The 26,521-nt window shown below is 45.1% G+C and overlaps 1 protein-coding gene and 1 long non-coding RNA gene across 2 annotated transcripts; one reads left to right on the forward strand and one right to left on the reverse strand.

The window, feature by feature from the left end:
• Nucleotides 1-6,026: 6,026 nt before the first annotated feature.
• Nucleotides 6,027-21,562, reverse strand: vax2 (ventral anterior homeobox 2). Its single transcript, XM_040181580.2, has 3 exons — nucleotides 20,312-21,562; nucleotides 16,413-16,600; nucleotides 6,027-7,245 (listed from the first exon to the last, which is right to left on the reverse strand). Exons 1-3 carry the CDS (start codon nucleotides 20,544-20,546, stop codon nucleotides 6,751-6,753), a joined length of 918 nt encoding a protein of 305 aa, XP_040037514.1. The 5' UTR covers nucleotides 20,547-21,562; the 3' UTR covers nucleotides 6,027-6,750.
• Nucleotides 11,942-14,517, forward strand: LOC120822161 (uncharacterized). Its single transcript, XR_005712648.2, has 4 exons — nucleotides 11,942-12,111; nucleotides 12,336-12,439; nucleotides 12,559-12,729; nucleotides 13,475-14,517. It is a non-coding gene; the product is annotated as an uncharacterized LOC120822161 (long non-coding RNA).
• Nucleotides 21,563-26,521: the final 4,959 nt, after the last annotated feature.

Consider the following 26,521-nt stretch of genomic DNA (forward strand, 5'->3'; position numbering starts at 1 on the left):
ATTGAAAAACGGCAACAGTGCAATGATGTGTTGTCACAACCAAGTGTGTGTGTGTTTGTGTGTCACAATGGCACAAAATACAGCAATGCTGGTTCGTCCGCCTGCATTTCTTTGGTCTAAATGCCTGTTTGTCCAGACGTTTGACCCGTGTTAAGCCTTGGCTCTATTGTTGGCAAAAAAGACTGAAAACATTTTTTTGTCGTATGAAAAAAGAACGAAAATATTTTTCATCTTCTGACAAAACAACCTTGTTTGTACAACGCATTAGTAAAAAGATAAAGTACATAGCAAGGTGAAAGCAAACACAATGTGGCACAATGCCTTTAAATACTTGACTGTTCATGTTAAATTCAAGACAAGATGTTGTATTGATGAAGATTCCGAGTCAATCATAGGTTTGATGCATATTTGTGCTGTAGGAAAATTCAATCTTGACCTTGGAAACAGTTCCAGCACGTCAATTTAAAAGCTCATTTAGAGCTTTTGATCCTATCGTGTGATCTTTGTCATATTGTTAGTGCATTTATGGTGAGATTGTCCTGTCAGCTGCTGTTTCCGAGGTCAAGAAGGAGCTTTGTATAGATGTACATACATGTTTAAACAATTCACCTTTCAACACCTAATCTGCATATTATGTCGTGCCTTTTAATGCACCGATTTCACTTCCTTGCTGAGCACCTTATCCCCTTATTTTCACCATCAAAAAATCCTCCCTTGCATCTTTTTTTTTTTTTTTTTTAATCCTTCCTCTTATTCTCTCTCCCCGGAAGATTTTCGGGTCGGTTCGGCTCTCACAGGAATGCAGCTGTGAAACTTTTTCGGCGAGCTTAAGCCCAACTCTTGTGTGAACCGTGTCAAAACAAGCAGACATCACTTAGTCCACGAGAGCTGAGAGAGGCCGGCGGTTTCAGGGGGGGGGGGCCTCCTCTGAGCTGCCCGGCCCTCGAGGTCACCTGGCAATTAACCTCTGACCGGGCATGCGTGTCCCCGCCCCTATTTCTTAACGTGTCTTTTACTCTTTCGTCTCATTCCGCTACATTTCTCTGCGTATCCTCGGCTCTTTTCAAATTCTTGCCCGACACGCAGATAACCTTCAGAAACTCGGCACTCGAGTCACATTTCTGTTTTGTAGTTTTGCGGGTTTTTTCGGGGGGCCTTTCTTGGGGTCGCTAATGAAAGAAAGTACACAATCTAAACAGTAAAGGTTGTCCAAGAGCGACAAAACCAGCCGCAACTCCGTGTTTTACCCGTCCAGTCTCCTCCTTTAGCCCCCGTCCTCGTCTGTTCAGTCCAACTAATCGCCACCCTCCCTCTCCTCCCCACCACCCTCCCTCTCCTCCCCACCACCCTCCCAGTACATAACCCTTGACCCTACGCACCTCTTTGAATGTCACATGACCGTGCAGGTGTGGAGGGGTCTCGGCCCAGGCCAACCCCCAATTAGTGACCCTAATTTGTGGAGAAGCCCCCCCGATGGGCCGCTGAGCTGCTTTCTAGGAGGAGGAGGAGGAGGAGGTTGGATGGAGGGACGGAGGGTGGAGAGCAGGGGGAGAAGAGGGTGGGGGTGTCATGGAAAGCGATGCATTCCTAAAGGCCTGTGGACCCTCCAGAATCACACACAAACACACACGAGGGCCGTTAAGAGAAAAAACAGAGCCAACACGGAGCTGAGAGTTTGTTTGTTGATGCACAACAAACAGCTTTGGAGTGCTGATGTGGAATTGATCTGCTGCTCAGTTCTAAACCAGTCGGACCAGTTGAGACCAGCAGGAAGCATCGGGGGGTCACATGACAGACAACGCGTCACGCATCATTTTGTTTGTATTGAAATAATAAAGTATTTTTAAAACTTCTAAATCTTGGTTAGTATTTCACTTTTCTTAAAATGCTGAAAAGTCTGATTATTTAACGTTTATTGTTTTTCAACAATTTATTAAATGTTTATAACGCGCAGTTGTGCTCAGCTATAAGGCCATAATAAGACTAATTTTACTGTAATACTGTAAGGTAAAGTTGACAAATAAGTTAAATAATAAATCAAATTAAGATCAACTATGTCATGTGAAGGCTAAATTTGGGGAGATGGAATTAAGGGTTCCCATTATATTTATTCCGTTAAAATATTTTAAGTGTTTTCCATAAATTACCTAAATTGTAAACGTGTTTTTTGTGGCGTCTTCAACTTTACAGCTTGTAAATTACTTCATTCAATACAACTGTGATGTTAACAGTTGATCAGGTAAAAATCATATCATGTTTTTTCATTATCAGTGGTTCCCAGTGGCAGGTGCAACAGTTGCAGCTTTGGTATAAATAATGTAGTTATCGAAATATACCTACGAGTTGTCAATAAAACTGACATCTACATGTTTATGTTCATTAACATTCTTCCATGACCACCGAGTTCTCTCTACCTTCCTTTCCCTGTTAAAGTGCGCACACACACACACACACACACACACACACACATCAAACTGCATAACCTTTAATCTATTAGTTAATACGGCCGCTAATGACAGACCCCCAATTAAAAACCACCAATAAAAACCCAATTAGTGGGGTTGTGTTGCTCCTCGCAGGAAGCGGTTTCCCACCACAGTGTGTCCCTCTGCCAGGCAGGGGCAGCTCCTCCTGTCCGACCCCGCCGACCCTCCTCCCCACCTCTGAAACAGGGCCACCCATCTGGTGTCCTTTCTGCCGGCCCTCTCGCCTTTTCCTCGCTCAAATAAAAGGTGCCAATCACTATAATTGGCACCCTGCAGGTCAATTGTCCCGGCATGGAATGGTGCCCCTCGCTGAAGTCTGGGGGATATGCGCTATACTTATAAAGTGAAGCCGGACATACGCTTGTTCTCGCTCTGCACGTTGCCCCGTGTACACACGGTGCTGCCAGAGTTTCAGTTGGAAATTGCTGAAGGTTTAAATCACAGCTGAACATTTTTTTTGGGGTCTTTTAAACAGATTCGAGCACCATGTCCCCCCCTGAACCACGTCTGTGTAGGTAACAGGTACTGCTTGATGTATTAACGCAAGAAGTACTCTCATCTTAAAGTACAAGTTGTTAAATAGCTAAATTAAAAGTACTATTTAAGAATCAGGCATTTTACTGGACTACAATTATTGATGCATCAGTGTCAATGTGTTCATGATGTTGCAAAGCGATTTTGTTATTAAATTTAAAGAAGTGGAGTGAAAAGTAAACACTTTGTGTCACATTGTACTTAATCGAACTTGCAGCTTCACCTGCATGTTGTAAAATGTTTTTTTTCCACGAACCTTTCCTTCAGACATTAAGGTGAATAGCCATAGTCATTGCACGTATTGTAACATTCCACTTAATATCCCAAGGGCACAGCAATTCAGTCTTTGTTTGCACGTTTAATTCTGGTTTGGTTTGGTTGGTGGCAACGTATTTAAAAACGCTGGAGAAGGTGAAGCGTCCACTGGCTTGATATCTTTGCCACGCTGATGAGGACAGAGACGCCGGGGATTTGGATGAAGTGTTTAATAAAGGCCCGTCCTCAACCCACAGAGCCAAAGCATCTGGCTTCCTCGCCTTGTGAGCAGGTGAGAAAATGAAAAAAAAAAAACAGAACACAGGAGCCAAATTACATAGACATATATTTATATGCATATGAATAAAAATACATATACATATTGTACAATATCTTGGCCGAGCGTGAAAACCGCTCTGACAGCCCAGAAACAGAAGTAAGCCTCTTTAAATAAGTGCAAAATGTTAATGAGACAAAGAATTGTAAAGCATATATCTTTTTTTTATCCAGAATCTTCAGTCGCATTTTTGTTTTTCCAGTTGAAATCGCGTGGAGCGGACATGGAGATAACTTGTGCAAAGACCCATTTATATATATTCATATATAAATTTATATCTATGTACATAGCGTTTGTTCATCACAAGTAGTAGCTGGTGCCATAAGCTTGACATTAAGTAACTTTTACTGCTTCAAGAAAAGAAATGATGGCCTATGCGAGACCTCGGTTGTGCATAAAGGGAAGGAAAAGTAAGTAAACCAAGCAAAGGTCATTTTTGAAATAAAGGTACATTTCCACACAATCGTTTATGGATCGCCCATCAGAAAAGCTCAGGATGCGCTGCAGTGAGAAGCGCAGAAGGGCCTCAACGTCTCTGCGAAGTGCGAGATGTCACACATTGCACACAACAAAAAGAAAAAAATTCCCAAACTCAGCCGGAACGAGAAGAAGCCAAAGAAAAACCGACCGAAAATAAACAAAAACAAAAAGCTTTGTTCGACTCTCTCTGCGGAGGACCGGTGGTCCTCGGTCTCCACCAAAAGGACCGAGCGCACAACACGGGAACTGCAGATTAAACGTTACAAAACACCGCCGCGCAGAATATGGAGTCAGTGCGGCCTCCGAATGCCGAGGGACGCGCTGCTTATTTCAAGTGTGTCGCTCTCCCGTCACGCTGACCGACAACCAACCGGAAAAGGGATCGAACCGGAATGTTGTTTTTTTTAGAGATATTGTTTTCACTGATTTGCGCTGCTGTAAACCGCGCAGCGTGGACAGCGGGGGAAATAAAAAAGAAAGAAAACACCCCGCGGCGAGAAGGAGAAGCGAGGGTTCGAGAAAGGCCGCAGCGGCCTCGCGCGAGGAGGCGGAAGTCTGCGCGTGACCTCTCGCTTAATATTTGATGCCGCAGCGTGTGAATTATTAATGGCGCGTAGAGAAAATGACGCGGTGTTCAACAACTGCATAGACGCACCGCTGCAAAGACCCGTGAGTGGATAACATGGGGGGGGGGGGGGGTTCTCTGCTCGCGGGGCCCTGAACGCAACAACAACAACAGCAACAGCAACAGCAACAAATCACGCGGTGCCGCGCGCGCGCTACACGGGTGCAAAGAGGCCTCGCGGACGGGCTGTTTTCATAGGCCGAGGTCAGAACCGCTTCCGCGCGCTTACACCCGCAGCTGGAAACAGCGCGGGCGGCTTTTTTAAAATTTATGTCACAAGAGGGTCTGATGTTTTAAAAAAAAGTATGGCTGGAACACGACGTGAAGAGCAGACGCGCAGGAGGCCTGAAAGGGGACGACGCATTTGACGCGCGCTAATTGAGGGCAAACCGGCGGGCATCGCGCGACGAGGTTTCATTTTTTGGGGACAAAAGGGAAAAGTGAAGCTATTTAAGACTCAAGGGGTTTATTTTTGAAAAAATAAACTGACTCCAAATCCTGACTCTAAACTGGAAGCTTCTTCAGTCTTACCTCGATAAGGAGTCGATGGGTGCGTTTGTGTAAAGGGGGGTTGTGGGGTGAATAAAAACCTACAAACATAAAGTGCTTTCAATGAGGGGCAAGCAGAGGACGGCTTTTGGATGAAGACGAGCTGAGGTCTAACAGGGGGGGGGGGGGGGGGGGGCAAACATGGTGCAAACACAAATAGCAATTTGAAGAAAAATAAATTATTGTTACAAAAGCCAATGCTGCATCTTAAGCATGTGCGCACAGGTAAAGGTTTCCTGTAAAAATACTTTTTGTCGTGATTGTGGATGATTATGATGCTGATGAAAAGTTGAGCTAAGAAAAATGAGCTTTGGGGTATAAAAAAAACTCACGATTATTTTCATTCAAGTGTTGACCAAAAAAAAAAGTTGAAATCACAATTTTTCAGAGGCTGTGGGGAGCTACTGTCACATATGCAGTTTTTGTTAAGCTACTACCGGAATGAATAGAATGTTTGGTATTTTGGCTTGAAAAAAAGGGGACAAAAAGAAAAGTTGATAAAAAGTGTTTCCTGCCGATGGACAAAGCGATTGATCAAAGAATCGCCGCAGCTCTAAACTCATCCACGCTGAAACAAAACCCTCCGGATGGAGGGCGACCAATGGACTCCTCTGTTTGGAGGACACAAGGGTGGAACCTCCAAAGCTTCCCCCGAGTCTGACCAGCTTCCTCACGCCACTATTCATCTCTCCATCTTTCATGTTGATTTATCGGATTTGGATGTGGGATTTTTTTTGCAACATTCGTCCAGATTCTACCACGGATTATTTCATACACAAACACAAATAAAGAATTTACAAAAACTACTGCTGGACACCAAACAGACTGATAGTAAATGCTACGATTCCTTTTTTCTTTTCTTTTTTTTTGTGTTTCTTCCATATTGTGATTGCACATGAACTAAAAATCCAACATGGCCACTTGTTCTGAAAAGTGTACAAACCTCTGTCTTTGAAACGCCTCTCCGCTCATTCAGACTCTGATTCGATCCGAGCTATCTATGTCAAGTATTATAATTTCTTTTTTTTTTCCTGAACAGTAAAAGAAGGGCCTTTATAGAGAGAAAACCACACACACACACACACACACAAACTCACTGGACGAAAAGTGAAGAGTCACTTGAAACCACTGCAAAGAGAGTGGTGATAAAAACATCTGTCGGTCAGGTTTCACGCCAAACCTCCACACGGCATTTCTGCAAAAATTCACACGTTTTTTTTTTTTCTTCTTTTCTTTTTTTTTCACGTGGTCATGTGGTGCGAGTCACTTTTTCACCATTTTGAGGGCCGACAGTTCTCCGGCACAAAATGGTGCCCCACAGAATCGGTTCTCCTCCTTTGTTCACATTTAACACGACCCCCCCCCCCCACCTCCCTCCTCGTTGCTCAAACGCCAAACGGGCCGCACGGTGGACCGTCTGAGGGGGAAGGGGACAGCCCTCCGCGTCCCGGTCCCCGCGGTGTCCCAGAAAACGTCCGCGCTGCTTAGGAAACCGTCTTCTTCCCCCCCAGATCGGCCTCCTTCCTGTCCAGCCGCATGTACGGCTCAAAGGCCGAAGAGCCGCAGCCGTAGGCGGACGTCAGTTCGTGATGGGCGCCCCCCAGCAGCGGCATGGAGAAGCACAGGGAGTGCGGCGGCGGGAGGCCCAGCCGCGGTGAGGGCGGGGTGCCGCCCAGCGAGGGCAGCGACAGCCCGAACGTCCCGCCCGCCAGGGAGTTGGGAGGGGTGCTGCTGCTGTTCCCCGGGGAGGCGGAGGAGCCCCCGCCCGGGCTGCTCAGCAGGGAGCCGTTGCCCGGGTGCGGAGGCCCCAGGAGGGAGTTGGGCTGCGGGACGGGGCCCGAGAGGAGGCGGCCCTGCTCCAGGAGGCGCAGGATGTTGCAGGTGGCCAGCGACTCGTTGGAGGAGGAGGAGCGTTTGTCGGAGTCCTTGGTGGTGTCCTTCTTCTGTTTGGTCCGCCGGTTCTGGAACCAAACCTTGACCTGAAACAACCAGGAGGAAAGGGTCACTTGAAAACTCTCGTCACAAACAAACACTTTGTCAGCGGCAGAATCGGGCGAAATCAGAAGAACGGGACATGAGAGGGCTTCAGGGAGGGGACACCGACTAGAAAACCAAAAAGGTCAAAGTTATTCGGTGTGTTTTTCTCGTACCACAAAGCTTCCACTGCTAAAAGCGACCCGGAGCAGGTTGGAACACCGGTGACCTCTGCCTGGCGCAGGTCTCTGCTGCAGCACCTCGGCAGCGAGGGAGTCGTACGCGCAGAACTCCGTGCAGAACAAGCTGAGATGAAGTAATCCCCTGGCGGCAGCCATTGAATCGACTGCCGGTGTTTTCCGCCGCACATTTGATCACGCTCGGTTTCCACGCACTTTATACCTCCGCTACAACGGTGGCATGGCCATAAGGGGAGTGGGGGGGGGCAGTGATATCAAGGCTTTACAGCAGAGGGGGAATAGTATGCGCGCAACGGGCTAAATATAGCTTTTGAAAATGGAGGGACAGAAGTATGAAAATGCACCGTACGTCAAGCTTCGTCCGGCTTGAAAATATAAAAACGGTTGCCAAAAAGTAAAAACTGTTTTAGCCGTCAGCAGGTCGAGGCGCGTGAACTCTGCCTGTCTGCGTGTTTAATTGATGGTGCAGCGCAGCTCTTGATGTTCGCCGTGCGGTAAAGTCGCAGGCCTGGTGGGATGCTGATCGGAGGGCACGCCGGGGTCACAGCAGATCGCTGCACGAGGAGCGGAATCACACACATGAAAAATGTATACGACACCGACCGAGTTTCACTGCAGACTCACTACAGTGTCCCCACTCTGTGGCCTGCAGGGTGTGTGTGTGTTTATGACACATAGTTAAAGTTTGACAATGACATTAAAAATGATATTTGAAATCACTTGCAAGAAGAGCTCAGAAACAGGTTTTCTATTTTGGGCTCATTCAGTATTATATGTTTTATAACTGTGTACTAAGTAGGTCAGAGTCATTTTTGCTGAGTTAATTGTTGGCGCGTTGATTTGTTCCACCTTTGACCGAGAGCTCAAACATCCTTAAATGGGAATGAAATAAAAACAGAAAATGAGCAAATCGGGTTGAGAGAATCTGGGATTTTTGGGGCCTTTTAGAGTAAATAACGCCGGGTGGCGTCCGACTGCGGGTCACCGGTTCAGCTGCTGAAACGCCGTGAGTGACGAGGAGGCTTCTCCTAATTTGGTGGCAATACGTCGTCAGCACAAACATAGCCGTCGACTGTGAGGTAATCGGGCTGGCTGGCGATGAGTAAAGTATCACTGCACTCTAAAAGCTCAGCGAGGGAGATCATGGTTTCGACTACTGACCACGGCACAAATAATGGGATCGGAGGGGATCCAGCAGCTCAGGGAGGAATAATGACGCTAGCAAGTCTTACTCTAGAAAACCCAGAAGGGGGCACAGGGAGGCAGATGGAGGCCGGAGGGAGGTGGTTGGGGGGGGGGGACACCAGGCCACGATGAGCTGAAATGATCTCTGTGTAGCTGCTTCTGTATTTCTCGTTAGCTCACAAGCTGCCGCTGGAAAACTCTCTCTGTGCGTTTTACTCATGCGCCACCGCCTGCCAAACACCCACATCGCGTTAAAAGCTTTCACGACGGATGAAACGCTGTGGGTGCGGCTCGGTCTCCTGTTCACATCGCGGGCCTCCTCTCCACTGGGGGGGGGGGGCGTTTGATAGTGTTTCACTGGGTCTTATTAGAGGTGGAAAAACGATGAGAAGAGAGGAAAACAAAGCTGCTTGTGGTACATCTACACTATTGGATGTAAATCCTTTTTAATGGGATCCAGGGTTCAGAGCTGGGGCAGAGATTACCGAGGGAAATCTGGATCTGCCGTGACCTGCATCTGCCCCGGACTCGCCCTCTGCCCCCCTGCCCCCCTGCCCCGCTGCACTCTGGTCCACCCGGGCGAGGCCGCGGGAAGAATGGATCTGGCGTAATCGGGTTCTCCTTACTAACTAATACCCCCGGCGCTGTGTTTCTAGGTCAAGTACACCTTTAACGGTGGTCGTCCTCTTTTCAAACTCATTTTGTTGAGTGTCAATTGATTTGATGTTTATTAAATGTAAAGAAAGTCGCCGCCGTTGAAAGAAAAGTCTTGTGTCCTAAAAGCAATCCCATGAAAAAACCCACCTGACTACCACTGAAGGTGTAGATCTTTACAAATGTTTTACAAAAAAAAAAGAAAAGTTCTAGCAATGTCCTGAATCTGTTTTTTGAGTGCAAATCTAAAGAAAACAGTACATTGTTTTTGTCTTTCAATTTTCTGACAAGAAGAGTTGCTGCTTGCGTACAGATAATTGGTTTTTGTGTGATTTGCAAAGCAGAAAGGAGCGTTGGGTAAACAAAGACTTTTCCTCTCTTTTTCTTACTTTGCATGCAAAAGGTGTCTAATATCGTTTAAGAATTCAAGTAAAGACATTGATTAGACGTCATTTTTTAGCTTCTACACGCTGGAACATTTTCCCCGTCGCTCTGAGGTCAGCTTCCACATTAAAACCACCTGTATCGACTTGTGTTTTCATCATTTCTACATAGCATTTAACTCCCTAAAATGATTTGTTTCAATTCCAAGTTGACTAAGACCACAGGCGTGCATGTAAAAATGACGCACATTCTCACCTATCAAAATGAACCGTCTTTCATCCAATCGGATCGATTCAAATTGAAAATGCATCACGTTAAGGTAGAAAGAAGCGGCTGTGAAGAGGACAAAATACAGAGAGGTGGGACGTCACCGGGCCGGGGTGAAGGACGGGGACGACGAGACGCGAGGTAGGGGATAACAACCAGAGGACGGGGGTATGTGAATGCAGGGTGGGGTAGATGCAAGGTCGGCGAGAGATGATCAGGCCGGCATGCATGAATACACAGACCAGTCGGCCAGAGGTCCGCCAATCACAGGCCAGATTTTTTGAATCACTCCCCTGCGACGCGGTGAAGCTGAACTGGTCAGAGCCATGCGACGACGGAGAGCGTTAACTAAAAACATTTAATGCGACGTAACCTTCTACCTACTGCCCGGTCGTATGACGCAGAGAATGCAGGATTGTGACGTTAAGGTCTTTAAGAAGGACCCCCCCCCGGTGCCAGGCACGTGACGAGCCGCGGCACACAATGAAAACCCTCATCCAAACGTACAAACACACCCGCGGGCACTCGGCCACGTGCGATCGTAATGGAAAACCGTGTGTGACGAACTACTGGTCGCCGCCATGGAAGTATCCACAAGGCCACGGGATGAACCTGAACCAACGAGTCCTCCAACATCGACCAAACTCTGCTGAAAACACATTGAAAATGTCTCCTCCTGTTGTGATGTGGTTTCATGCAGTATTGAAAGGATTATTGAGGGTAAAGCAAACACCCGAGTACTGTGCTGCCACTTTGAAGGAATGAACTGGTTATAGTGTTTCTACGCACAGATTATATCTATGGAATTGTGGAGTTGGTTTTAAAGCAGCATTTGGATCGGGGGGGCTGAATCTGTATAAACTGACCCAAATCTTTCTTTGTTTTCTTTGTTTTTTCCAATCCATCAGTATTAGGACTCCTAAACCATCACGAACACTTCACTTCATGTGAGATACCAGCAGCTCTGGTTTCCGCCTCTCGAGACGTTTGTCACCCACCGCGCATCTTGGACGGCAGCCCTCACAATCCGTACCACCACCGCCACAACGTGCCCGACGCCGAAGCCACCGAGCCCCCCCCCCCCCTCCATCGTCGAAAACCTTCGTCCGGATAAACGGGCCCCCGGTCCGCCGCCACCGCAGCACGTGTCCAGCCGGGTTCAGCCAGAGGTTAACCCCGTCTTAAAAGGAACGCTGGTAGATACGGCTGCCTAATCCTCCTTAACGCGAAACTACTCTGGACCGTTATCAGGCCCACCTCTCCGCTCCTACCCCTCCGGTTCACCTCCGCCGAGTGATCCTGCTTGTGTTGTTGAAGATGTGCTGTACGCACAGAAGGAGTCTGTGGGGGGTGTGAATATGGTTCATGACTTTCCTTAGATGTCACACCGCAGGCACACAAATCACATTTGACAAGAATAAAAGCCAAAAGAAAAAAACGCCGCCTCCGTGTCCTTTTAGGAATCAGATCGGATTTAGTCCCAGCTGGCAAAAGCGCAACACACGGGTTTTTTAAAATCAAGGACGGTTTTGCCATTCTGCTCCCTTTTTTTAAAAAACGTGCCACTCTTTTATTTCCGTTTGTGTTTCACAACGACTGCTCTGAAAGCGGGATCCCCACTGCGGCGATTCTTGGTTTTCTGATGTTCTCTATTATCCCTATTAATGTTTTTTTGGGGCCGAGTTTTTCCCTCCTACTGGAGGTTCAGTGTGAAGCCGGCTAGTCCCCATGGAGATAAAACACATACATATTCATACTTCAATTTGATTCTATTGTTTCCACGTTTTGATTAATTAAGGGGGCGCAAATCAAATTATCTGATAATTGTGTCAAGTCACACATTCCTAGTCGGCACCTGCTTAATAAGACACTTGCCCTTGGTAGCTGTGGATGGAGAATCTTCAATTAAGCTTCGCTTCACCTCAGGGTGAGTTATCAAGACACGTAAACAATAATCGCCTTGCACTGGATTATTGTCAGTAAAAGGCAATTAACCGGGGTATTGAGAGCCAGTGGGTTACATTGTGGGCAATGTGCTGACTGAGAGGATGCTGCTGGCTTTGTAGTCGGGGGACTGGAAGGTCGAGCGATACCGGGGTGGATGCATGAAACGGTGCCTCGCAAGCTGGTCATCAACAGGCCGCTAAATGTGTAATCTGTGCATTTTGGCAGTCGGGCAAAGTAAGTATTGGTTTTTCTTCTTCTCCGGTACAGAATGTATCTGATAGTTATGCCAAACTAGTCATTGCCACACACACACACACACACACACACACACACACACACATTACGGTGCCAGAAGCTGATGCAACAAGTCAATTGAGACGGAGAGAGTGATTAAGGACAAAGAGCAAATACGAGTTAATTGCTAATATGTCCTGCTGATTATCTAATCAACTGATTAGATAATCAGCAGGTTTTCTTCCTGACCATCGGCGGATTGGAAGAAAAGTTCCCCGCCTGAGGGTTCTGCTCTCGCCCCGGGTCACCGCGCAGCAAAGACGAAAGGGTTTGTTTCTCTGCACAACCAAACATCTCAACTGAAAGCACAACGCAGCAAGTGTCTGTCTGTGTGTGTGTGTGTGTGTGTGTGTGTGTGTGTGTGTCCCTTCCTATCTCTTTCTCCAGCCCGAGTGTCCGGACAATCCTCGCACTGTGCTCCATCTGCACAGCTACACGTCTGTGGTCGGGGCCTCTGCGCTGCAGACGAGTGGCCAGACGCGCTCTGTCTGGGCCGTCACACAACGGAGACATTCAGTGCACGGCGGACACGCAAACACACATTTCCTGCAATACGTGGTACCAAACGGAGTCTTTTTTTCCTCTTATTCAATTTTTAAAGACCAGAGTCTACACCCGTGTGCATTTGCCACGACAAAAATCCTTAATTCAAACGATGCTTCCAGATTAAATCAAACCAGTTGGACCAAGCGGCCTTATGGGGATTTCCACACTGCAGTAGTACATTTTTTTTCTTCCTACGTCTGACCTCCCCCCTCTGTTATAGAAAACCACGAGATTAAACATAAAATACATGACAGCTACAAGGGGGTATCCTTTAAAAGTTGTCCCAGCCGGCAGAGTGCTGCGGAGAGAGAGGACTGTGACGCTGATCTCAGACGAGCTGAACACCTGTTGCACGAGCACACCGACTAAAAATGGGTTTTCAGCAGCTAAATAAGCGGAGGCCTCTGCCCAAGTGGCCAATTGTGGTGTTGCGTGTTTCCTTTGAACAACGTCACCAGTTGTCCTGCATCGATTCAATTGTAATGCAGATTTTCTTTTTAACTTGGCGAAAGCTAAATAATAAAGGCAGATAATTTGTGACACTTTCCAACACAGATTCACGGTTCCTTTCCAGCCTAAAGCCCGGCCACTTTAAAGCAGAACTACTTCCAATCAATGCCCCCCCCCCCCAACAAATGTGACAAATAAAGGACAAAACAGTGCAAACATTTGCTCACATCTCTGCATTGTTCACCGAGCTTTACATTAGAGATTAACCAAGATCCCACCGCTGCGCTCTCTCTCCCCTTTGCTGCAGGATAAAAATCCGTGTTAACAAAGCCGGGAGACCATTAAACCCATAGCTTCTCCATGGAAGGGCCGCGTACAACAATGGACGGATACAAAGGCAGTGTGTACGTCAACTCACGAGGACCGAGGAAGAGCTTAAAGTGGCCACACAGCAACCTCCTGAAGTCACGCTGTCAAACCTGTCGGAGCAGGCAGGACAAGCCCGTGAATGTGGGAAACCTTTTGTCTTTTCTGTGGGAAAAAAATGAAGCGCTTTTACACTTTTTTTGATGGTGGATTTTTCACTAAATGTAAGCAAGACAGGAGAAAGTTCCTGTAAAATGTTCACTCAATTACTCAGAGAGAGACGTCCTTAGAGCCTGATAGGAAATATAAGATCTAAAGGTTGCATAGATGTTGTCCAGATGTTATGTACTTAGTCTGCAGCATAATTTGCCCAGTGGCATTAATGCACCTTTTCCACATGCAGGAAACATAACTTCACCATAGCTTTTTTTTGAAGGTGACCATCAATGAGCAAACAGGTCGCCCAAGTGAGGGCTGTTCTGCTGCCCCCCTGCTGGGTTTCCCTGTAGCGGGGAGCCACCTGCCGGGATGAAGGGAGAGCTCTGAGCTGTGACGCGTTAGCGAGGTACGACTGCTTTTATTGAGGTGTGTGTTTCCTCCAACGCGCACGCGGAGGAGAGCGTCTGTTTTCCTCTTCTGCAGGTGGAGCTTTTTTTTTAAATTTAACAATAAAAAGAAATACTCGGTTTCTTTTCTCTTTTTTTTTTACCAGACCTGCAATGTTTCCGATATTTTTTAAATGATTGAATTCGCTCTCATTTGACCGTTTAATTGAACGCTTGGTCACGAGAAAAAATGGTTTGGAGAAGAAAAAGTGCGCAAATGGTCCGTGTGTCAGAACACGCACATTCGCTGCAAGACATAAAAACCATTAAAGTTTCACCACAGTTAACGGAAAAAAGATCATCGGTTGAGATGATCGCTTCTTGTTGAGGTAGTTTAGAAATACACCTAATTGTTTCCAATAATAATCTTACTTTTTTTTTTTAAATAATCCATTTTTCCTTCTGAAATGCTGTTAAAGTCTAGATGGGGATTTGGCTCCCTTCAGTATTTAGCGTGTGAAACGTTTCCAATGTGTGCTGCATCTTTGCGTGATCAGTTAGAAGGAACTTTTAACGCGATCCAATCTTGTACCTGTAATCAGTGTCTGTGTTTCAGGCCGGTCGCGTTCAAAACGAAGTTTATAAAAAAAAAAGGGGTCCGATTAAGTCATAATGTTTTGAGTGCAAATGTTTATAAAACCAAATCACAGTCAACTCGTTTGATTGGAAATGAAAACTAGAAAGAAATGTTTATGTTCTGAGTTTTGGGGGGATAAAATCTTCCATCCCATTCTATGATGGATAAAAGAGTTGTGCATGTTTGGCACAAATTTGAAGAATATTATTGTTATTATTTGAAGTTTATTTGGTGAATGCAATTTTTTTTACAACGTTAATAATCACGCGCCAGCATGCGTTCATGTTTCGATTGAAATTCCTCAATATAATGGGAATAAAAGAGATGCAACTTCTGTAGCTTTGTATCTAACTCATCTAATGTTGCCATAAAATAAACGGCTTTTCAGGTTTCAAAGGAACCCGTCCTTCTTTAAAGACAACTCCAATGGAAATATTTTCAGAAATATTATTAAAATACAAGGCTTTGAAACCCCTAATGTTTTAATGGAGGCTACAGCGTATAGACAAGGGGGGGGGCACTTTCATAGAAGCTTTAATGGTCTGTAAATCAAATTAATTCATGTCAAACCCGCGAAAACCTTGAATTTCGAACAAAAAAGCACAAACAAACGCTGTAAGAAATCTGAAAACAACTCACTTTAAAAGGGACCCATTTGACTTTGAGAGCTCAATCGTTCCTTCAGGGATTTTTGCATGATTAGCCTTGAATGCTGCATTTGCCTAAAAATATGCAAACCCTACAAACAGGAAGCAGATAATAGGAATAAATAGGACACTAACGCCAAAATAAAAGCATTTCAATCACGCGTAAAAGCCGCTTCAACAGCACATAGCATTAGGACTTAATAAAATGCTTGGCGGTGGACGCCATTATGCTGTGGACACTTTTACTATTTACATTTTGTTCTCACTTGAAGGTCAGGCCGTTTCCTCTCAGCCAATCCGCTGCGGCCCCGCGTCTCCTCGGCAGCAGCAGGAAGCGGAGGCCCTCCCATTGACACCCCGAGTGTCAGCACTAATGAGGGACACAGTGGCTGCTCTGTGCTCCCCAAAAAACACACGCACTCACTCACGCGTGTGTGTGCGTGTGTGTGTGTGTGTGTGTGTGCGAGCGCATGCACGCACAACTATATGTTGGAGTTGGTGTGAATGTTGGTGCACTTCATGCCTCAAGCTGCCGAAACAGGTGTTTTCTTTCTGATTTAAGCCTGCAAAGCACGGGCGGCCTCCGAGCCTCACACACATGTTTTCTCCCAGAGTAATCACAGCGCGTTGACAAAGAGCCATCTCTATTGGTTACATGTGTTGTTACAACGTTATAAACCCGTCGTTTAATACAAAAGAATGCCTCTGTTCCATGTTGTACCACGCGCTTTAATTTGTAGATGGTCCTTTCATGCTCACGTATGCTCCTTCTGTAAAGAAAATCCTCCAGAAAGGGCAGAAGAGCTTTCATTCATTTCAAAACATTCCCCCCCCCCCTGCCTGCGGCCCCGGATGTGCTCATTTCACGAGTCAGCTGAGCCGCGCTGTGGGCGGGGCAGCGCTCCCACTCCTCCGCTCCGATTGGCCGAGGGGCCAGCGGAAGGCCCCCAAAACACACCTGTCACCAAATCGCGATTACTGAACCAACTTTTTGGTGCGTTGCCGTGTCTTTCTCTCGCGACGTTGTTCCGCTCCACTCCGAGAACTCACCTGTGTCTCGGAGAGATTCAGCTGCCTCGCGAGCTCGGTGCGCTCGCGGCCCACCACGTACTGGCACCGCTGGAACTCGAGCTCGAGGCGGTACAGCTGCTCGGCGGTGAAGGAGGTGCGCGTGCGCTTGGGCCGGTCCAGGTCGAGGCCCTTCGGCAACACGATCTCCCGGATGGTGCCTTTGGCGTCTGTTTTGGAATCAAACGGAAACAAAGTCATTGGGCGACATCAACAAGTGTGTGTGTGTGTGTGTGTGTGTGTGTGTGTGTGTGTGTGTGTGTGTGTGTGTGTGTGTGTGTGTGTGTGTGTGTGTGTGTGTGTGTGTGTGTGTGTGTGTGTGTGTGTGTGTGTGTGTGTGTGTGTGTGTGTGTGTGTGTGCTGCTGACACATTTGGGCCCTGTGTTCACAGACCCTTTAGTCATAATGTAGCACACGTTCACACATGTGGTGAAAATAAATAATATAATGTATATAATATAAACCGTGTATATAATGCAAACTGTATATTCCACATTAGGTAAATGTTATGGAATATTTGGGAAAAGTCTGCTGTTGAGATTTCACCCTGAATCAAACCCGCACTGCCTGCGTAAATTCCACACTCGCGATGCCGGTCTGCGCGTGAGCGTAAATGCAGGCTGCGTCATTTATTGCGCACTCAAGCGTGAACATATCTTGTGTTTTCATTGGGCATTACTGGAAAGCCATTGAAACAGCGCAGTTGCATCCAGAGGGCTTAATTCATACATTAGGTATAGACAGTTTAAGAAAACAATGCAAGGAGATGAAAATCGAGCCTACAAACAAGGAGGAGGCTCCTTGATTTTGCCCAATTTCTCTACTTTCGGAGTGAATATGGCACTGAATATGTGTCCGGGGCCGTACGTGTTTTCCAATGAGTGCTGCTGCACAAAGGGTGGCGTGGATTTACTTCCTTGCTGGACAAATAATTTAGAGCCAATCAAAAGCTTCACTCTCAGCTGTTCCCAAAGTTTTAGGCCCGTGCGTCAGTAAAACCACAACAACCCGGTGTTTGTTGGTTTTGGAGACAATCATTAATCAGGGTACTTTATCTAATAGGCTTGTCCGGCTTATTTTGTGTGTGTTTTTTTATTCGTATTTTATTTTTGTTTGTTGGCTATGAACTATTCTTTTTAAAATTATTTTCTTCTTTGTTCTAATTCAATATTTATTTCCAACGATAATGTGTAATTTCAGAATATATCATTAAGAAGAAGAAGAAGAAAAAAAAGATTACAAAAACAACTAATATTTACACGGGTTTAGGTCAATTAAACTATTATTATTATTACCCTGGCTAGTTTAGGGTCATTACACCCCACCCTGGATACTAAAGTCCTCAGGTTATTGTCTACTGTAAATAAAGAAAGAGTCACTTTAAATTTGCCGGAATGAAACAAATTCTGGAGTATTAAATAAGTAATTTGAATTGTTTTTGGTATTTTTTGGGAATACTATAGCCGGGAATATTTGTCCTTATTTATCACATTGAATGGACAACAAGGCGTTCTCTTTGTCCAGGGTTTTGCGGTCATAAAATATGGAATTCAATAAAATATGAAGAGGCCTGAATTAAACATGAAACCAAACGGATTGAACCAAACAGCCATGGTTTCAATAGGAAGGCTACCGGCTACACAATCAAACTTACATTTTATATTTCAACATTATTTATTTTTTGCAATGAAAAGGGAACTTTGTCGTAATGTACAGGTAATATAGATGTAAAGAGGTGCAGTCAATTCAATCAGTCATTGAACCTTCATTTGAACTATTTTAAGGAAACGTGGGTGAAATGAAAACATGTTTTCCATCATGAGAATTAGCTGAGTTAATGAAACCTGTTCGAGCTCCCTGGTCTCTGTCGAGATTTCAATTTGAGTTACGGACGGTTGATCCCTCCGTGTTTAGTCTAAAGGCCTATAAGCTACATAACGGTGCTCATAAGAGGCCATCTTTACGCATAATGCCTTTGCGTAATATCCCACAAAAAGGGCCCAAAACCCCTCAAAATACTCAGAAATACATTTTCAGATCGTCCTCACGAGCTCCGTAGCAGAAAAGCCAGACCGCGAATGAACGGATTTGCAAGCAGAGGAGGGAACTAGCGTCGTACAGACACACTGACCTCTCGGTGACCCCGGCCACGCTGCGGAAAAAACATCCAGGCTCGGATTCAAAAAAACAAATCCTGACCACTGTAGGCGATGTTCGCTACAGGAACAACATGTATCTCCAGCCAAAACCAACGCACACCCCTCAATCCTTCCACGGGCCCAGACCCCCTCTGATGGGACACCATGAACCAGGCAACACCCGCCTGACAGACACGAAGGGGATCATGTGATCAGCGGCGGGGGTTTCATACAAAGCCGCCTCGCAGGTGACAGCAGCTCCATAACCGCGATATCTTTAAATACAAGTAAGAAAGCACGTACAAAAACTAGAGATTGTTGAGACTATTCCTGGAGCTGTAAACGTGCCGCAGGACACCGCGCGGCTAAGCGTTAAATAGCAAATAAAACCAGGCCATAATTATTATGTCGTCAGCAAACAGTTAGACAACGCTGTAAATGTAGGAAAACGATTGGACAAAATTACCATCATTTTTTTTATTCTTACTTGACGGTATTCGGAGAGGGAAGAAGCAAATCATAATATGAAAAAAACGGATACTTCATGTGAACTTCAGTGATTCAAAATATTTCTCTCATAATAATATATTTTGAATTCTGTCAAGGTCTAGTCAGACTTATATGTTTTCCCTATGCATTGGGCACTTTAAGCTTTCCTGTAAACGTGTGACACATATTCATCGTGCAATTGGGATTAATTCAACATGCAAGCCAATGTTCGAGGCTATTTAGACTTAAAAATATAATTCCAACATTCACTATAATTATATAGTTTTTCTTCAAAGATAAATAAATGGTAAAAAAAAGTCCTACTCCATTTAAAAGGTGTATTGTGACTGCTGCAATTCTAATTCATTTTAGAATTGGAAAGAAAAATGTAATTTAGAGGCTACAGTCCTCCCGCAGGAGGGCGTTGACACATATTTAATTAAATATTATTATGATGGTCATTAACGTAACGTTGGCACACAAAGGCAATCAGCTACTTACAAGTAACCTCACACACACACACACACACACACACACACACACACACACACACACACACACACACACACACACACCTTTTTAGCGGTTATCGACGAAAAGCTTAATGATGTTTCTTTCTTTCCAACTCTTTTGTTGATTAAACAAAGATCAGCCTATATAACTAAATGTCTCCTGATTATCCTCAACCTGTTTTCTTTTTTTAGTTTTCTGCTTCGAGATCTTGTTTAATATAATCAACCACTATATATATATAATTCTGTAACTATAATTCAGTATTTTACCAGTTAATCTGTCAATCGATTTTTTTTTCACAGCTGATACAAAACACAACAAACATTTTCTCGGAATGCCTTAATTCCATGTTTAGAATACGATCAATTCTAAATGAATACACGGGTGTGGCGTTACAATCACTCGTGCATCACGGAAGTGCGAGCAGCCTATTGTTACCGCAGCCACGCGCTGTTTGCGTGTGGATACTGCGCATAGTTCACCCCGCACCCGACGTGTTCTGTTGTACAGCGTCATTTAAGCGTCCAACACCTCCACGCTCAATGCGCTAACATCACCTCCCCTAGTCCAGGACATACTAAAGCGCCATAACACACATTTAAATTGGAGCAGCACCAAACAAATCCCCACTCAAGGGCCGCACGTTATGTCGCGGTAATTACAGCGTCCGGGGCACCTTTGGTTTTGGACAGAATAACAGGGAAGCTCCCAATGAATGGACTCGTGTTTTGCTTTACTCACCCCTTACTAGTATCCTCCGGCAGTAGTCCGGGTCCACTCCCAAAAGTTTGTCGTGTCCGTCTTCGCTGGACGACGTCGGGGTGGACGCCGATGTCCCCGGGGTGTCCGTGGTGCTCTGAGCAGGGGACCGGCTCCCCATCTCGGCGCGGCACTTTGTCTCCATCCGCTCGGGACACAGCGGGTTGGGTCCACAGCGGTGGTTCCCATCGCCCATAGTCGTGGCCTGGTCGAACATCTACAAGTAGCCGAAGTTGCACTCTTCAAGACGATCCCTCCCCACTCCTCCTTCCCTTCCTTCCCTTCCTTCCTCCCTTCTGTCGCTGCTGCTCACCTTCGCCTTTTCTCCGCTCGTCTCCTCTTTGCAAGTGTTCTCCTGAGACGTGGAAAGCAGGAACTTCTCGCCCTCCAGAACAAAAAAAACGAAAGTAGATCCAGTTACAAAGGAACCCTGCGGTCCTGCAACGGAACCGAGGTGCGCTTCAGGTGTCGCGGCATGACGCGCGGCGCGCAGTCCAAACTGAGTTATGGAGGGGTGGTGGTGGTGGTGGTGGTGGGGAGGGTGGTGGGGGACTCCGATGGGGAAGGAGGAAGAAACCTCGGGGCCCAGCTCTAACTATACTGGCGAGGAGGCGCGGGGTCAATGCATGGTGCAGCTTGTAAGGTACGAAGGGGGAGGGGGGGGGGAGACCAGATCTGTGGAGGGGCGGGGAGGTGCCACAGATGCACGCGCGGAATACAAGTGAGAGGTACGTGGCGCGCAATGAGGAGAGGTAGAACAATTAAAAATAAACAAGACGCAAACAGCAGCGGTCACAGTTCAGCGGGCACAAGAAAAGTTTCTCCCGGTGTGTCCGCAGCGGCAGCCTGTTACTTCACCCCCCCCCCACCCCTGCCCTCCCCGGTCTCATCGCCTGCATCTGCGGATCCGTGATTGCATGTTGTCGGCGGTGAGGTGGTAAAAAAAAGGGGCTCGGGTGGTCGTCTGCTTTCGGAGAGCCCGCAAGACAAGATGTCTGTGTTGAAACCCCTGCAGGAGGTCGACTGTCGGGGAAAATGGGAAACGGTCACGTTTGATTGGAAAAAAAATAAATAAAAAAAAAAGTAAAGTCTGCAGCGCTGGCGTGAGCTTTTGTTGTATTTTTGTTGTTGTTGTTGTTGTTGTTGTTATAATTTGCTTTGAAGCTGGACCATCCCGCTCCTTAGCCGACACGACCGGAGCGGAGGCGACGGTGTGAGGGGAATATTTGTGGTGACACGGTACACTTGACGGAGGCTGAAACCCTCTCCGTCACTTCCTGCGCACGCAGGGTCGCCGCTGATTGGTCCGCCCGCCGGTGCACGTTTTCGACGGGGGGGGGGGGGGCGAGCGAGCGAGCGAGCGGCTCCGCAGACCGGGCGACCGGGGGCGCGCAGACATGAGACGATGGCTGCGAGCGGCGCTATTTTCAGTCCCGCAAACGAGATTAACGCCGCGCTGCGAGAGTGAGTCCAACTGTTGACCCGTCCTCCGCTCCTCGTAACTCAAAACCCGCAGATAGTTCCCCCCCCCCCCCCGACCCGGTGAGGAACGCCTCCATTTACATGCAAACATGCACCGCAGTCATTGCCTTTTAGATTGCTCCCACTCATTGGGGCTTAAATTCCCAATATGAAAATAAATATGACCTAAAGAACAGAAGTTCAAGCAATAAATACGTAATCCACGTCAGCGCGTGTTTACGGGTCAATTATACATCCAGGCCGTGTTGTTTTTTAACAGATAAGGGATGACATGTGTGATATGATGTAGGTTTTTGTAAACAGAGCCTGCAGCTACATTTGAAGCTCGTTTGAGTCTCTTTCATAGTCACGTTTCCCAAACGCATGAAACCACTGAGTTATTAGTTACTTATTGGACATTATACCGACTTTTTATGGCTCTTTCAAAAGACGATTCTGTAGAAAATGTTCAAATTCAACATCTGCAATACCGGCACGAAATATTCCCAAATCTTTCCCCTAAAGATGTGGGCCCTGATCAAGTGATGTTGGTCATACCCTGTTATGTATTTGGTGGGATGGACGCAATGGAAGCGACACATTCTTATCTGGTTCAATGCAAAAACATCACAAACTAAAGCCTGAGAACCGCCACAGTTAAACATTCAACAGGTGTCTCTGTTATTTTGTCCATCCCCTCACCACTCTCGACGGCCTCAAAGTCTATGAAATGTGGACAGCACACAATATATTCGAAGCACCAGTTGATGAATTACAAAAAAAGGAAAAGAGCAGAGGGAGGTTTCTATTTGTTTTTCGTCGCATATTGAAAAAAGCTCTCATTCACAATCATTTACTGAAATTTACTGTAAACATGTGGAAACACTGGCACTTTTTCGGGTGTCGAATGGTGCAGCCTGTTGTGTTTGAGAGGATGTTTTCAAAAAAATAAATAAAGAGTTCCAGAAATGGCTGAAAACGGGCTGGAATTTCCTCTTTAAAGATAAAACATCTCGCTGCGGAGAAGTTTGAATGGGATTATATAATTATAGTTTTGCCGTGTGTGTTTTTTCCTTATTTTTCTCATCCAAGGCCGTAATTACTGCACACAGCTATGGGTCGTTACTCCTTTCAGCTGGCCTAATCTCACAGGGGATGAATAGAAACTGTCAATCAGACGCTGCACTCAGCAGCGAGACAAGAGGGGACTGATTGCTGCTGCGCTGCGACACACACACACACACACACACACACACGCACACACACACACACACACACACACACACACACACACACACACACACACACACACACACACACACACACACACACGTACACACACACACGGACACGTCACTACACGCGCGCACGTTTTCCTCCGTCTTCTCCACCAGCTATGCCTTCACTGATGCACAACTAACACCCTCCAAAAAGCTTCTTTTTTTTTACCACGTTTAACTTTCTTAAAATATTTTGGCTTCAGTCCTAAAATGAATTAGGCAACTTTATTTGTGTGTTTCTGTGATTATTGAATTTAAGGAATTACATATGCTTTTGTTGCAAAATATGCCAGGACGTATGCAGCACATATCAAGTTGAAAACAGGAAGTTAGATGTTTGAACGAATAGGTTTACAACCGATATTCTGCATCTTTTACTTACAGAATGATCGATTACTCATCGATATGGGTTGATCAGTTAAAATAGTTTGTCATCAGATGCAACATTCAAAGGACATTTAGATGCGAATGCATCACCAGTCCTCCATGTGAGTGTTTCATACTTTATTTAGTTGAAAGCCAGCCTTTAATATCATTGTGTTACAGCCTGTGGAAGGAAACTGACTTTGGCTTCTTCTAACGTCTCTTTTAATTAATTTCCCATGTCAGAATTTTTAATTACTTCATCGGTAGAAATGATTAATAGCGAACCTTCCCTTCTGACATGTCATGGCCGATATCTCTGCCTTAAGTATGTATTAATAATTAAATTAAGGTATTGTGTAGTACCAAGTAATGATGCAAATGCACTTTCATCTTGAAACTACAGCAATCAGGGGAATAAACTCGGCCCTTTGTATGTTTTTCTATTCATCAAATCAGAACTCATTACTTTAAAATTCGACCGTATTTTTATCCTCATAATATTTCTTTTCCACTCAAAATCCCAATTACACGATGCATAATGCAGCGGATAATGGACAAAGTAAGAAAAAACCCGGATCTACTCTGCATGTATTTGCCTGCGGGATAAAAGGAAAGGAAAACAGCACCAACAGCACCATGACCCCCTTCCCCGTGTGCGGCTGCATTGCGGCCTCGTGGAGACGAATCTGATCAATCAGATCAATCAACAGAGATTACTGTAATCCCAGGGGTCACCGGGAGGGCAGCGGGCCACTCGGAGTTCACACATCCCACACAAGCTCCAGACAAATCTGGGCAAGAATGGCAAACATTTGGTCCGCGGAAGTGTGAATTTGCTGGAAAGGTTAATTTCGGATGATTTGTGACGACCAGGTGCAGCGTTCAAGCAGATCCTTCTTTTTTGTTTTTAATATAAGAAAAGTCCTCTGACATGCTGCTATAACCTGTGTGTATATTTCTGAGAGTGGAGCACATCGTCCTACACATGCAGTGTTATCATTGGAATACGTTGGTGGAAATACTTTGGATTCGACATAAAAGCTGTATAACGGCTGCTTAAAGTGGACGCAGACACACACAGTGCTTTTTTTGCCGGTGGTGGAGGCCTGCAGAGGAAAAGAAGACAGGAAACGGGTGCATTTATAGAGCTTTGTTGAAATAAAACCTTTGAAAGAGGAGGGAATGAAACATATACGCATAATGGATACAGAGCTTTACGCACCATTACGCGGGATTCCACATTACAGACACCCGGAATCCTCTCCGAGTCAAGTAGAATCCGGCTCCTCTTCCTAAACATCTTGCACTTATGTTTGTTTCCCTCACAGAGGGTCGTGCACTGCAGCGTTGGTTTTCCAAGATGTGTCCTGACGTGTTAACGTGCAGAACTGACATAACGTAGCACACAACAGGCACAATGTCTGTGCTTTATAAAGTACACAATAGAATATGAACAATACAAATATCTGTTTAACCGAATGGCTAAAAAAAAAGAACCATTGTGCACAATTTATTTGAACGAAATCCCTGGCGTTTTACAAACATGTGAATTATTATTGGTAGGACAATAATTAAGTGCTACAAAATGCATCGAACATTTGAGTTTAATAAAAGGCATTTTAAGTCTATTAGTTTGAAGTTATTTTCCCTGACTGTCAAGTGAATTGTTGCGCATAAGAACCACGATGTCACGCAACAAAAAGCTGACAAAATGACTATATTTATATTCCTACATTAGAAAACAAATAAAGTAGCAGTAAGACATTTAACTGGTGCTCTATTATATCTTCTGACATACACGGCTATGCAACACAAAATACGTGGCTCACGCGTTGCGCCGAAACTGTAATTGATTATTGTAAACAAGGGGTTAAAAATGACATTTCTCTCCTTTAGACATCAGCCTTTATCAACATGTATGACCAACACGCAGCAGCACGTGAATTATTCAGACGCTGCAACGAGCTCACATGCATGTTTACAGAAGAATGAGAACGAGACAACACCTGCACCACCAAACAGGTGTTTGTAGCCAAATGAATAAACTATAAACATATTGGATATCTCATTTTAATAATTAAATAATTCAAAGATTCTTAATAACAGTAAAACGATTATGTCATTAAATAAAATCACAAACAGTAAGAAGAAAATAATTTAGTAAAACTCTGCGTCCTGAATTAATTAACAAGTACACATCGATATATAAATAATAACTTTTGAAAACGGCGTTTCTGCTGCTGTGTGTGGAGATATTTAGGGGATCTGGCTCTGTTTCGTGCAGCAGCAGTGCTGTTTTTTGCTCAGAAGTCAAAGTGCACCATGTTACTTTCTCATAACTCAAACAACCTTTGATGCATTTCCATCATTGTCAAATATTAACGTTTTCAAAAAAGAAGTTTCGTGTTATTGATGAATTCAGTGGGTTAATTTGTGTGTTCAAAAGCAAAGGTTATTTGAGTTGATAGAAATGAGCCGTGCAGAGAGAAGTCCTCGCGGTATTATTCAGAGTAACAACGTCTTCAATTCAAGCTTTGAAGCAATTCTTAACGACAAACTCACTTTTCCCAGAAAATATCCATAATAATCTTAATAATGTGAACGCAAAAGGCAGCAGGTCATGAAGCAGCTAAAGTAAAATAAACTTCTTCCTTATCTATCTGCACAGGAAGGCTGTTTATGTCCCGTGGTCTTATTCAACTGTTATCTTGTTTTATTATTTTATTTTATTGTATTGGTTATGAATTAAATCTTTTCTATAAAAAAAAATCTGATATCTCACAGATCTTACTGGTTAAAATAAGTTTTGTATCATCATGAAAACCTCGTGAATTCTAAAACGCATTTGGTAAGAATGCATGTGAAATTAGAATGCGATTATTAGTTCCTTTATTTCCAATCAATCCGTTATCCTTACAAATAAAATATTCAACTATGCGGATGATTGAATCACTAAGAAATTCACAAGTAAAAAAACAAAACTTTTCTACTCAAATCGGTCTCCAATACATAATCAACACCGAAGATAACTTAAAGCAATCTAGATGTTATAAGAAAACATTTAAACAGATACGGTATCAAATAA

The sequence above is a fragment of the Gasterosteus aculeatus genome, chromosome 7 (assembly GCF_964276395.1).
Source record: "Gasterosteus aculeatus chromosome 7, fGasAcu3.hap1.1, whole genome shotgun sequence".
In the NCBI taxonomy this organism is placed as follows: Eukaryota; Metazoa; Chordata; class Actinopteri; order Perciformes; family Gasterosteidae; genus Gasterosteus; species Gasterosteus aculeatus.

Bases quoted from the DNA above. Each gene is read 5' to 3' on its own strand.
- vax2 (XM_040181580.2), bottom strand. From the start codon at position 20,546: ATGTTCGACCAGGCCACGACTATGGGCGATGGGAACCACCGCTGTGGA. The intron at 16,601-20,311 runs GTGAGTAAAGCA...ATTCCAAAACAG, and splicing joins CCGGAGGATACTAGTAAGGG to ACGCCAAAGGCACCATCCGG. The intron at 7,246-16,412 runs GTGAGTTCTCGG...TGGTTGTTTCAG, and splicing joins TGAATCTCTCCGAGACACAG to GTCAAGGTTTGGTTCCAGAA.